Source organism: Geotrypetes seraphini, chromosome 3, assembly GCF_902459505.1.
Source record: "Geotrypetes seraphini chromosome 3, aGeoSer1.1, whole genome shotgun sequence".
NCBI lineage: Eukaryota > Metazoa > Chordata > Amphibia > Gymnophiona > Dermophiidae > Geotrypetes > Geotrypetes seraphini.
The window spans coordinates 10,403,893-10,418,167 of NC_047086.1; the positions used below are offsets into that span (position 1 = coordinate 10,403,893).

At 39.1% G+C, this 14,275-nt stretch overlaps 1 protein-coding gene across 1 annotated transcript in view; it reads left to right on the forward strand.

Annotated features, from left to right (window-relative positions):
- Nucleotides 1–7,466, forward strand: part of LOC117357612 (translocation protein SEC63 homolog) — a 186,755-nt gene extending 179,289 nt beyond the window's left edge. The window contains exon 21 of the mRNA XM_033938447.1: nt 7,332–7,466. Coding sequence (XP_033794338.1) covers nt 7,332–7,466 — 135 coding nt within the window. The remainder of the gene's footprint in view (nt 1–7,331) is intronic.
- The last annotated feature ends 6,809 nt before the right edge of the window (nt 7,467–14,275 follow it).

Below are 14,275 nucleotides of genomic sequence, written 5' to 3' on the forward strand. Positions count from 1 at the left end.
CACTTCAGCTATTGTCAAATAACATCACCTACTGATCTGACTAAATATCCTGCTCCTCATGGCGAACATCTGCTACTTATGTGTTCTATTAAGATTTGATCTTCTTCCCTCCCAATATAAACAGGAACTAGCTAGGGTGCCACACAAAACACTGATAGTTTCCAAGTCTGGAGTCCATCTAGGTGGTTTACAATTTTAAAATTTATAATATGTCTAAAAAAGAAGTACAAATCAATAGCACAGTTGAGAACAGGTCGTAGTAAGAAAACCTTGGGGTGGAGCACAGCCAATTCTTTTGCTACTGTGCCCTCTTCCAGGTAGTAATCGATCTCCTTTTTGATCATTGAATATATCTGACAACAAAAAGGGTTTTGAGCCCACTTTATATTTTATAAGGGAAGATTTTAAATGAAGAGAGAGGAGCACATTACTCCAGGAGTGAGTGATGTATTAAAACAACCATTCTCGCAAAACAGGAAAAAAGACAAATCGCATGAAAATATTGCAGACGATTTAGAACTGCTACATGATGCATTCCACTCATAGCACTTCTTTCCCCTCACCCCCACCCCTGTCCCTTCCTCAATCCAGTTGTAACCCAGTTCCTCATCTGAGGACCACACAAGCTGCTTTGTGTAAGCCTTTTGGCTTTTCTTTTATGCTTGGTTCTCTGAAGATTATTTGTTCAGTCTGTCTGATTTTATTTTTTTACAGCTTTTGTGTATGTAAAATTATATAAACCGTTTAGGTCTGAACGGGCTAGAAATTTTTTAAATAAATAAATCAATCTTCTGTATGAAGCTGAATCAGAGGCTTTCTCCAGTACTCTGTCCAGATCGAAATCCTTGCTCATCTGTTCTCAGATTGAACAGAATTTATACATAGTAACATAGTAGATGACTACAGATAGACCTGAATGGTCCATCCATTCTGCCTAACCTGAAGCCCTCCCCAGCCCATCCTCACCAAACGGCCATATACAGACACAGACTGTGCAAGTCTGCCCAGTACTGGCCTTATTTCATCAATATTTGTTATTATTTTATGATTCTAGATTCTCTGTGTTCATCCCATGCTTTTTTGAAATGTCACCATTTTCCTGTCACCACCTCTATTGGGAGCGCATTCCAGGCATCCCCACCCCTCTCTGTAAAGTAGAATTTCCTTACATTGCTCTTGAGTCTACCACCTCAACCTCAAATTATGTCCTCTGGTTTTACCATTTTCCTTTCTCTGGAAAATATTTTGTTCTACGTTAATACCTTTCAAATACTTGAACATCTGAATCATATCTCCCCTGTCCCTCCTTTCCTCTAGAGTATACATTTTCAGGGCTTCCAGTCTCCTCATATGTCTTTTGGCGAAAACCTCCTATCATTTTCATCGCCCTCCTCTGGACTGCTTTAAGTCTTGTTGTGTCCTTCGCAGATATGGTCTCCAAAACTGAACTATATAATATTGTGATCACAGCTATAATCTATTATTAATAATGTTATTTTCATTGGTTTATTTTAAATATTATTGTGAAGTGCTCAGACCAAGTAACCCAAAATATAGTGAAGTCACTACAATGAGGTTAACAAGGGGACCATCATCGCCTTCACCTGTCCCCTGCCCTCCCTACATGACCAAGAACTATTACAGATCAACTTGATGTACTTATCTGAATAGGGGGGTAGTTGGTTTCGTTAATTCTCATTGATGACTGTATGCTAGTAAAATTTGTGTGCTCTGTTAAAATCCTAGAACTGTTCGTTCATTCTTCCGATCCAGTCCCCCCGACTCGAGTTTCACCTCTTCATCAGGGAGGGATACTGGTGATGGCTCACTGAAATCAGACTCACTCAAAGCAAACAGGCTTTGAGTGAGTCTGATTTCAGTGAGCCATCACCAGTATCCCTCCCTGATGAAGAGGTGAAACTCGAGTCGGGGGGACGGGATCGGAAGAATGAACGAACAGTTCTAGGATTTTAACGGAGCACACAAATTTTACTAGCATACAGTCATCAATGAGAATTAACGAAACCAACTACCCCCCTATTCAGATAAGTACATCAAGTTGATCTGTAATAGTTCTTGGTCATGTAGGGAGGGCAGGGGACAGGTGAAGGCGATGATGGTCCCCTTGTTAACCTCATTGTAGTGACTTCACTATATTTTGGGTTACTTGGTCTGAGCACTTCACAATAATAATTAAAATAAACCAATGAAAATAACATTATTAATAATAGATTATAGCTGTGATCACAATATTATATAGTAATTTTAGTCACAGAATACTAAGTTTTATCTCCCTATTAAGTAAGAAACTCCAAAACTGAACACAATACTCCAAGTGGGGCCTCACTAATGACCTGTACAAGGGGCATCAACACCTTCTTTCTTCTACTGGTTACACCTTTCTTTATACAGCCCAGCATCCTTCTGGCAGCAACCACCGCCTTGTCACACTGTTTTTTCACCTTATTACCCCCAAGGTTCCTCTCCCCATCCGTGCATATCAGCCTCTCACCTCCCAGCATATACAGATCCTTCTGATTATTAATCCCCAAATGCATTTCTTTGCATTGAATTTTAGTTGCCAGATATTAGACCATTCCTCTAACTTTTGTAGAGGAACATTCTGTACTCCTCTTCTAGGGTTTTTTAATATTTCAGGAACACCAACTCTTTTGCCTTTATTTTCTCCGCCACTAGTTTGGAGAACCATATCAGTTTCCTTTTTCTCTTGTTTTTATTTGTTTTCTTCACATAAAGGTCCATAGCCATTTTTATTGCTCCTTTCAGCTTAGAGCACTGTTTTTCCACTTTGTTTATGTCCTCCCATCCTATCAGCTCCTTCTTCAGGTACTCTCCCATTTTATTAAAGTCCATACACTTGAAATCTAGGACTTTAAGTATTGTGTGGCCACTCTCCACTTTAGCTGTTATATCAAACCAAAAAGTTTGATGATCGCTACTTCCCAGGTGAGCACCCACTCGAACATTAGAGATACTCTCCCCATTTGTGAGGACCAGATCAAACGTCGCTTTTTCCCTCGTGGGTTCCATCACCATTTGTCTGAGCAGAGCCTCTTGAAAGGCATCTACAATCTCCCTACTCCTTTTCGATTCCACAGATGGAACTTTCCAGTCCGCATCTGACAGGTTAAAATCTCCCAACAGCAGCACCTCCTCTTTTTTTCTAAACTTTTGGATATCCACAATCAGATCTTTGTCAATTTGCTGCGATTGAGTCTGAGGTCTGTAGACTACACCCACATAGATAGAAGTTTCATCTTGTCTTTTCAGAGTGATCCATATTGCTTCTTCCTCTCCCCAAGTCCCCTGCATTTCAGTCGCTTGGATATCGATCTTTACATAGAGAGCTACTCCTCCATCCTGTTGACCATCTCTGTGCTTCCTAAAAAGATTATATCCCGGTATGTTTGCATCCCATCCATGGGAGTCACTGAACCATGTCTCTGTGAAAGCAACAATATCTAGGTCTGCCTCTAGCATCAGGGCTTGCAGATCATGAACTTTGTTGCTTAGACTGTGGGCGTTTTGGTCATTGCTTTCCAGCTACTATTCTTCAACAATCTCATTTTTTGTATAGTTTTTAATTTCAGCTCCTTTCCTGTTGAATCACTAGAAAGTGAATTGCTAATATTATTGTTTTCATTGCTTTCTTTATTGTCATCAAATCTTGTCTTTTGCTGGGGGTGGCCCCTTTAGTAAATCTGTGCTGCCATGAAATCGTGACTTTTGCTCAATTTCAAGATAATCCACTATGTAATATTTTTTTCCTTTTAGTAGTGAGCTCATTAATATGTTTCTATTATTGTGTTAATTAGAATGTGCTGTCTTTTTTTAACTGGGCAAAATTAAAAATAATTAGCAAGAAGGTCCCACAGATTCTAAACATGAGATATCTTACAAATTTTGGTTTCTTGACAAAGTATTCAAAGGCAAGGAAATAACACTCCAAATGAAGATCAGGCTTGTCCACGCATTCTATTTCTCAGTGGTCAATTACAGATGCGAAAGCTGGACACTACAGAAACAGGACAGAAAGAAGATTTGAGCTTTGGTGCTGGAGAAGGATTTTATGTATGCTGTGGACAGCCAGAAGAACTAACAAATCGATTCTGGAAGAGATCAAATTGGCTATTTATTTAAAAAATTTCTATTCTGCTTATCTACTAATCGGGTAACAGTTGATACATAAAAATAAGATGTTGCATATCCATTAAACATTATCAAAAAACCACTTATTAAGAACCATCTTATATCTAAACCATATATCAGTGCTCTATTTTCTATACTGGTTTCAGAATGATCAAGGAAGAAAAGCTCTCACAAATACACTGGTCTTTAGCAATTTTTTTAAAGTATTTAAAATCTCCACATAATCTTAAGTTTGGGCCCACTACCAAAGGGCCCACTACCAATGCAACAGCCAAACTGTTTATTTTGTAATGTACCTTCTAAGTCTTTTTCTCAGTTAATCTCATAGTTGATTCTTACCGTAAATTATGGTTTGGGGTATATCTCCTCAAAATTTGAATTGGATACCATGGTGCCGCAACATAAAGCACTCTGTGTATTACAGTCAATACTTTATACTTGATTCGAAATTCAATAGGCAGCCAACGTCACTTGAAGCCCAAATGGTGAAGTTACAACTGTCTTATTTTGGTCACAGTGGCAGAAGAGAAAGATCATTTGAGAAGGACATTGTTTGGGAAGATTGAAGGAACTAGGCGAAGAGGGTGGCCTGCAATCAGATGGCTGGACATGTTGAAACAGCCATGGGGGATGGCACTGGAAGACCTTTCCAGACTAGAACAAAACTGATTCTTGATTTGTAATTCATGAAGTCACAAGGACACTAACACGAGTTAATGGCATCTAACTAACTATATTTGTTTAGTTTAAAATGTCTTATATACTGCAAATCTACAAATCTAATGAGTTTACAACTCTACATGCATAGGATAGATAAGACATTAAAACATACAAGACATACGGTATAAAAAAACTTAAACATTATGTAAAATTTCTGTTTTAATTATAAAAGAAGATAGAACCAAAATTTGTAAGATATCTCATGTTTAGAATCTGTGGGACCTTCTAGCTAATTATTTTTAATTGTCATACTGGGACAGACCGAAGGTCCATCAAGCCCAGTATCCTGTTTCCAACAGTGGCCAACCCAAGTCCGAACCTTGCAGAAACCCAAAGAGTAGCAACATTCTAGAGCTGAGGTTGTGATGTCATAATGCCTCATTACAACTTCATCAGTGATGTCACAATGGCTTGATTGTCCTATACTTGGCTCACATAAGAACATAACAGCTGCCATACTGGGACAGATCGAAGGTCCATCAAGCCCAGTATCCTGTTTCTAACAGTGGCCAACCCAGGTCCCAAGCACCTAGCTAGATCCCAAGGAGTAAAACAGATTTTATGCTGCTTATCCTAGGAATAATCAGTGGATTTCCCCAAGCCATCTCAAAAATGGGCTATGGACTTCTCTCTTAGGAAATTATGCAAACCTGAGAAAACAAATGTGCTTTTAAAAGTTTTCTGAATGAACTTGAGGACTCAATCTTTCTTAATTCCTCTGGAAGGTAGTTCTATAACTGAGGTCCCACGACCATAAAGATAGAGTCCCTATACATTCCCAATCTAATTTGCTTAAAATATGGAACATCAAGCTGTGCCTGATTACTTGAATGAAGGGGACTTCCTAGCACATGAAATGTTAGTGTTGCAGCCAAATAAAGTGGTTGTATGAAATCCAAATGATAATTTAAAGAATGGAATGGAAGCAGGACATTTTCTAAGAGCTTCATGCTCCCACCTGGCCTTGTAAATGAATGTTTGCCTCTTGGTTATTTCTATTTACGCTGTCATTTATTTAGCTCAGTTGTATTGAATTGAGGACAGTGATCTACAAGACAGGAAAAATACTCTGTACCAGATCCCTCCTGTAGTGGCCTGTTAGTGATGGTCATAAATCTTTTCCTATACTATATATATACCTCTAACCTCTACTGTACCTAAATGTAATCTAATCTAATCGGGATTTGTTGATTGCACTTTTCCAGAACAGATTGAAGGCAGTTTGCAAAGAGAGAAGCCCATGAAGAAATTACGTCCTGATGGAAGAAGAAAATTGCATTAGTGTAGTAGGGAGAACCTACGTTTCATTATAGATGAAGATACATTTCTTCAGAAGGGAATAGTCATGTTGGGCTATACAGGACATCTTTGTCTGGGAAAGAGCTGGTAACACATTGAGAGAAATTTGTTTAATAGGTGGGGTTTCAATTGTTTCCTGAAGATGAGTTGGTGCTGTTAGAAGGGCATTCCAGGTTCTGGTAGCAACATATGTAAAAAGGGTGTTGAATATTCATTTGACCCTTATTCCTTTAGCAGATGGGATGATCAATTGGTGGGTTTCATGAAAAGGGGTCAGAGCACCACCTGAAACTGAGCTATTGAGACAGACGCGGGGGGAGCCACTGCTCGTCCTGGATCAGCATGGAATGTTGCTACGGTTTGGGTTTCTGCCAGGTACTTGGGACCTGACTGGCCTTCGTGAAGAGGGGATACTGGGCTAGATGGCCAATTGGTTGGCCAATCGTGAAGAGGGGATACTGGGCTCGATGGACCATTGGTTGGCCATCGTGAAGAGGGGATACTGGGCTAGATGGCCCAATGGTTGGCCATCGTGAAGAGGGGATACTGGGCTAGATGGACCATGGTTTGGCCATCGTTGAAGAGGGGATACTGGCTAGATGGCCCATTGGTTGGCCATCGTGAAGAGGGGATACTGGGCTAGATGGACCATTGGTTGGCCATCGTGAAGAGGGGATACTGGGCTAGATGGCCCATTGGTTGGCCATCGTGAAGAGGGGATACTGGGCTAGATGGACCATTGGTCTGACCCAGTAAGGCTATTCTTATGATCTGAGCATAATTTGTGAGCCTGGCAAAACTGACAGAGCAGCAAACTGTAGGAAACAAAAGAGAAAATATTTTATGATCCCTCTAATTAATAAAATAGTAAAAAAGATCCACGGGAGGATGAAATACATTATTGAACTGTGTGCCAAATTTGTGCCTTAGCAGTTTTTAAATGACTGACTCCTGGACACACTAGGTCTCAACTTATTAAAATGTAATTAAGTGAAATTAATTTTTTTATCCCCACCACTGATTATATGGCCAAAAATGTGCTGCCAAACTGTTTATCCTAGGAGTGGCTAGTCTGTATTAAATAGTAAAGTGCAGTAAGTGTGTTAATAACGCTTCTAACCACACTTTCCCTTCCTTTGCAGCTGGAAGTTCATGAGGCTAAGCCAGTGCCGGAGAATCACCCCCAGTGGGCTGCCAGCGATAGAGGTGTGAGGAGGATCAAGAGGACAGCGAAGGCATTTGAAGAGAGCTATGAGGAAGAGGAAAGAAGAATCTGATGAGGATGATATAAGCCACTCTAGGACTTGACTACAGCATTTGCACATACCTGATCTCGTATTGAAACGTTCAATAAGCCAGAAAACACCATATTGAACAATTATGAACAACAGTTCAGGTTTTCTCCCCATTAATCTGTGAGGACTTGAGACCTTCCACTGGCAGACCCCGAAAGATGCTGGTGGGTTTATTTCAACCTATGACAGCAGGAGGAGATATTTCAGTTGGAAAACTATAAATCGTAAACACTTCTTGGTTTTGTTTCTATAACTGCCTAAAATTATGGGCTGTATATTTATTGTGCAGTCCAGCAACATTTTAAAAAAGGCACTCTAAAATGGAAGAATATCATTAACTAGACATCTTTGATTAAAAACCTATTATAGACATTATTTTAGTTGAGATGTCATTCCAAGTCTCTTGGTTGTCAAAGTAACATCTGCATTAATACCAGCTTTAATTTTGATATTATCCATCTCGTCAAAGGTTTACCTTGGCACCAATAATGCAATCACAATTCAGATAATTTATAGCTTTGTCTCTTTTTTTCATCATTTTTCATATCTTCTTCACAGTGTTGGAGAGACATTCCATTTAATCCATTGGGCTATATTTTACCCTTTTTCTTAATAATCTAGGATTATTGAAAAGCTAAAATATTTTTTTTAAAAATCATGAAAACGAAGTGCTCAAACCTTTGATCCTCCCATTCACTTCAGTAGAGAATCATGTTCGTTCTGTGAGCGATGCAACTGGGAAGGGACTGTGGGACCACATGCTTGCAGAGAAAACCTTTGGAAGAAGGGCAATTGGAAGGCAGAAAATGCATTTCTGACTTTTTTTTTAAAAATAAATTCAGCCAACATTATTTAAGAGGCAGGCCTGTCAAACTGAGATCTTTGCTGACAACGCTTTTATTTTATTTTATTTTGTTAATTTTCCTTTTACAGGAAGCTCATATTTCATTATCCAGTTCTATTTTCTAAGCTAACATTAGACATAGCTGAAGTAGCTAGTGCTCTGTACAGTCCTGGCAAAACTCTTTGGAATAGATTTTTATTTTCTGAACTGTGATACATAAGAGTTTCAGCTGTAGTGGGCACCAGATACAGAAACAGCATATAATAGATGATCAGTTTATGAAAATGGGAATAGGTTGGTTTTTTTAATTACCAAGTGTTTCCAAACTTTAAGACTATAAAAAAAAAACCCAAAACTTTGTCTCGCTTTTTTAAATCAAATATGAACCTTTTCCCTCATCCCCTCCCCATCATCTTCGTGGAACTCATTATGGACCACAGTACGTTCACTAACTTTTCTGACCTTGTTTATTAAGGAGGGATGTCATTTTTAAAGCAAAAATTACATCAATATATTCTTTGTAATTGGAATAGTTACAAATAAAAATTTGAAAGTACTACAATGACCGATTTTGGTTTCTTCACTTTTCTCTGCCCTCCTTCCCACCCACCCCCCAGTTTTTCTGAAATATATAATTTCAGATAAAATGCAGAATAACTAGTTGGATTCCTTCTGTGGGGAAGCCAATATTTAGACTTCATCTTTAAGGGTTACTTCCATTTTTGTCCCTATAACCTGCTGATTAAGGGTCTCAAAAAATGGAAGCTATTTGAACAGTTTCCTTCCTTGTAAATTGGATTCTTTTTGCCATGAAAAGAAAAAGCAAAACAGGCCTAGGAATGATGCAGAAAGGGCAGCTTCTACTTATGTCATCACCCTTGCACACAGGCCATTACTGGTTTTACGTAGCAGTGCTCTAGCTGACACAGTTCAGATTGAGATCAGATGAACTGGGTATGATTTGCTGAGGGTCTCTTGAAAGTTGCTCTATTCTGTCATTGGGCCAGTTCTCTATTGCTGAGAAATCCACCAGTGGTAACCTCTGCCCACAATTGGATAGCACTGGACAAACTTAAGTGCAAAGAGGTAAAGGTAGCTTCCAGTTAAGACTGGCAGTGTAAGACATACTAGAGCATCAAGAAATGGTACACATTTTAGTTAATAACCTTTTAAAGTTATATTTGGAAATGTCTCTTGTCCTTCAGAAATGCTTTGGACTTGTACATTTTGGAACGAAATCTTCAGACAGTTTACAATACTGTGACATTCCATGTACGCAGTTGAGGTTGACGCCTGTTGAACATGCTTTCTTTGTGCAGAAGTAACTTGAAGGGTGTGAAATGTCCAACAGAAAAGTGAGTTTAAAGCTGGCAGTTGGAATTGTCATATGTAGCATTGCTATTTGAGGTTTTCTGGACAATATGACGACGTTAAGGAAATTGATAACCACAACTACAGTACTGGTGACAGAAGAAAAGATTCAGACCTTACAAAATAGGCATTCAGTACAAAACATTTATTAACTTTTTTTGTCAGCTGTACCTCAAATGACAGAAAAGTCTAAATCCACAGTAAACGTTTAGGAGCAGAGTAATCTAATCATGTCTCAATTTAAATGGAATAAAACAGGGAAGTCATTGGTTAATAACACATTCTGTTACGTATACACAGGAGTCCATACTTTAGCTGTTGATTCTCACTAATTGCGCATCTGCAGAGGGGTGTCACTTTAAGATATTTAACTCCTCCTCTTCTGCAGTGGAGAACATCTCCCTCTTCAGTTTTTCCTTCTGCAGAAGGTGTGTTCTGATCTGTTCTTCTTTTTGCTATTTTCGGGAATGTTTCCATCGCTTTTTTGGATTTCTTCATGGCTTTGGTGTTCGGAGGTCTCCCCTTCTTGGGCTTACACCGCTGGGGGAAAGGATGCATTCCTGCATGGGTGGACTACTGCTCCTAGGCCAATCTCATTGAGTACCTATAGAGCCGGCCTGCTTTGTGTCCCTTTAGGAGCTTGGGGTTCATGCTGGGTGCTGCTCACCCTCTGATTTAATCAGGGGCTTGAGCGCAAGCTGTGGGGCCTGTATGTAACAACCTTCTGGGTAGCGGGGAGCTATCTGCGTAGATTCTCTCCCCATCGCTGTGTGATGAATTTTGGGGGTGGGAGTCAACAGTCCAGGTCTTTCCAACTGGCAGCCCAAAGATTTCCTTTAACAGTCCAGTTCTGACACGTTTCTGAGGCAGAAATCTTTTTCTTTTTTTTTTTTTTAATTATTTGCATTCTTTTACAAATCAAAAGGCACCACTTGAAAAAGGAAATACAATAATCTAATTAAGAATAATAACCAATAAAAATAAAGTAATTAAGTACCATGATTATAGTTCACAACAATTGGAGAGGAGAAATAAATCACTTTCAAGGGAAGTTGAAATTTAAGGAAATAATATAAGAATTACAGAGAACAGTTGAAATAATTAATTATAGCCTGGTTGGTGATTTCAATGGATGTCTCTGAGGTTCTTGAAGCCACTTTGTGTTCCAGAAAAAAATTACAATTGGTCTGGTTCATAGAAAATATCTGTTAGCCCGATAGGTAATACAGCATTTTCAGGGAAAATAAAGTTGAAAGGTAGCTCCCAAATTTAATGCAGATTGACGATAATTCAAAAATTATTTGTGCCTGGCGATACATTAGGAAAAATTGTTATTTTGAGTCCAAAGAATTCAACATTCTCAGTCCTATAGAATAGACGAAGAACTGTGTTTTTATCTTGTAGGAAAACAAAGGTCACCAGTGAAGTGTCCCTAGCCAAAATTTCAATTTGAGATGATTCCAATATACCAGTGAGATCCAAGTCTCCTGGTTGTGTATCCACTTTTATCTTTTTCCTCTTTAGGCACATTTAAGTAATATAACTTCTGTAGTGGTGGAATTTTAGTCTCAGGGTATTTTAGAACTGAGATTAGAAATAGTTGAAATAGGTCTTTAGAAGATTGTAGCCTAGAGACCGGAAAATGTATTAACCTCAAGTTTAAACTTCTATTTGCATTATCCAGATTGTCAATTTTTCTAATTAGTAGGTTTTTATATTTCAGTTGTAAAATAGTGGAAACTTAAGTCTGAGGCAAATTGTTCTACTTTGTCCATTCTAGTGGCCTGTTGAATCTTTTCTTCAAAATGTTTAAACTGAATTGCTGAATTTTGGGTTGAAGTGAAATGGATTCATACCTATGCAAACTTTCAGTAGTTCCCCAGATTGCCTCCATATCGATCACCTGTGGTCTTGTCAGGGAGGTAGGAAGAGAAATAGTAGGCAGTGTTGCTGTGGTAAAAAATTTTGAAGACGGTTGGGAATCAATTTCCATCCCTACTGCACTCTGAAAGCTGAATCCTCCAGCCGCAGATGCTGACTGATGGAAACTTAGCGAGTTAGAAACTTCTTCTGAGGTCAAGTGTGAAACCTGCAGCATAGATGGAGATAGCAACTCTGGCGCATCCTGTAAAGCTGTAGGCATCCCCAACATCATTCCAGAACTTGGAGGAACTCCAGGATCCAATGGGCTCAGCGAAATATCACCGTCCAGGGCCGAGGTCTGCCCACCTCGGTCAGCAGAAGCTTCCAATCTTAACTGGAACAGCATAGAAAGTTATCGCTGTTTGGCGCGTTAAAGAAGTAGCAGAGGAGGCAGGAAGATCACTCCTGTTTTCCCCTGCGCTTCAACATCTCCGGAAACAAAGGTAAATATTGCAATGCTTAAAAGTATTTAAGTAATTGTCAAACATGCAGGAGCCACTTCATAAGCAACTTAATCCGACGCCAACTTGATTCCCCATTCCTGAGGCAGAAATATTTTCCCTGCAGGCAGGCTGCTACAAACTGAAGAGCACCAGAAGTCACACGGTAGGTAAGCCCATTATTCCCTATGGGGAAAATGGGAATTCTGGAAATTTCATTTCTAAGGGTTTCTGAAGTAAGGACTGAGTAACCCTCTTCTCTAACCCTAAAATCACTATTTTTTATTTTGGATTTAGCTCCAATGGCCAGTTTTTGGTGCAAATTTCTTGGTGGTGGCCATCTTGGATTTTTAGCAATCTTTTTTTATTTTAACATTTTTTCTTCCTCAAAACCACTCGATTTGCTTAGAGTTCACCTCTCATGGATGCCCCAGGCCATTCTAGCCCTGGATTTTTTGCATGGATTTACTGGTTGAGGAGCAGCCATGTTCCACGTGCTGTGGGGCTCAGCTCCCATTCAGTCCTCCAAAGCCTTGGAACAGGCTGATTTTAAAGATTGCAAATTATCTCTGCCAACTGCTGAGCAAATTGTAAATAGAAATAAAAATTATTTGAAATGTCCGTATGCAAATGCCAGAAGCCTAAGAAACAAGATGGGAGAGTTAGAATATATTGCACACCAAATGAAAAGATAGATATAATAGGCATCTCTGAGACCTGGTGGGAGGAAGATAACCAATGGGACACTGTCATAGTAGGGTGCAAACTATAACGCCATGATAAGGTGGATCAAATTGGTGGAGGATTAGTGTTATATGCTAAGGAGGGCCTCGAATGGATTGAAAATACAGGATCAGAAACACACCCTGGAATCCCTATGGTAGAAATTCCATGTGTAAAGAGGAAAAAGATAGTGATAGGAGTGTACTACCATCTGCTTGACCAGGATGAACAAACTAAACACTTTTTGAGGACTTCATCCCCCATCTCATCAGTGTTATCTCATACCTAAGCTATCCATGTTAGATTTGCTTATCTCTATCCTACAGTCACTAATGTAAAAACCCCTCTTGTTATGAGCTGCATTGATTCCACGCAGAAAATTGCAGGATACACGAAGTTGTATTGTATTGTTTTGAAATGTTATTAGAAATTAGGGAGGGTAACAAATTGGTTAACACAATAATAATGGGTGATATTGACTAGGTAAATGTAACATCAGGGCATGCTAGGGAAATAAAAATCCTTGATGAAATCAAGGACTACTTTATAGAGCAGCAGGTTCAGGAACCAATGAGAGAGCAATTTTAGACCCAGTTCATAGTGGAGTGCATGAATTGGTGCAGGAGGTAACGGTGCTGGGGCCACTTGATAACAGTGATCTTAACGTGATCAGATTTGATATAATCCATGGAATAAGTTCACAAAGGAAATCCAATACAACAGTATTTCATTTTTAAAGAGACTGATAACATGAAGAGAATGGTAAAAAAAAGAAACTAGAGGAGCGGCTATAAAGGTCAAAAATTTACATCAGGCATGGATATTATTCAAAAATATCATCCTGGAAGCCCAGACTAGATATATTCCATGTATTAAAGGAGGAAGGAAGACCAAACGGCAGCTGGTATGGTTAACAAGTGAGGTGAAGGAAGCTATTAGAGCCAAAAGAGAATCCTTCAGAAAATGGAAAAATGATCCGACTGAAAATAATTGTAAACCGGACAAGGAATGGTAAGGCTCTAAGGACGGCAAAAAAAGACCTTGAAAAGAAAAGAGGATTGCACTGGAAATAAACAGTAAAATCTATTTTTTTTTTTTTTTTTTTTTTAGGTATATTGAAAGCAAGAAGCCAAGAACAGAATTGGTTGGACTGCTAGACGACTGAGGGCTAAAAGGGGCTCTCGGGGAAAACAAGGCCATAGCTGAAAGATTAAATGCATTCTTTGCTTCAGTCTTCACCGAGAAAGATGTGTGGGAGTTACCGGTGCCAGAAATGGGTATTCAGTTCTGATGAATCAGAGAAACTCATACAAATCTCTAAAACTGGAAGATGTAATGGGTCAATTTGACAAATTGAACAGTAGCAAATCGCCTGGATAAGATGATATACATTCCAGAGTGCTGATAGAATTGCAAAATGAACGTGCGGAGTTATTGTTAGCTATTTGTAATTTTTCTCTAAAATCCAGCATAGTACTGGAAGACTGGAG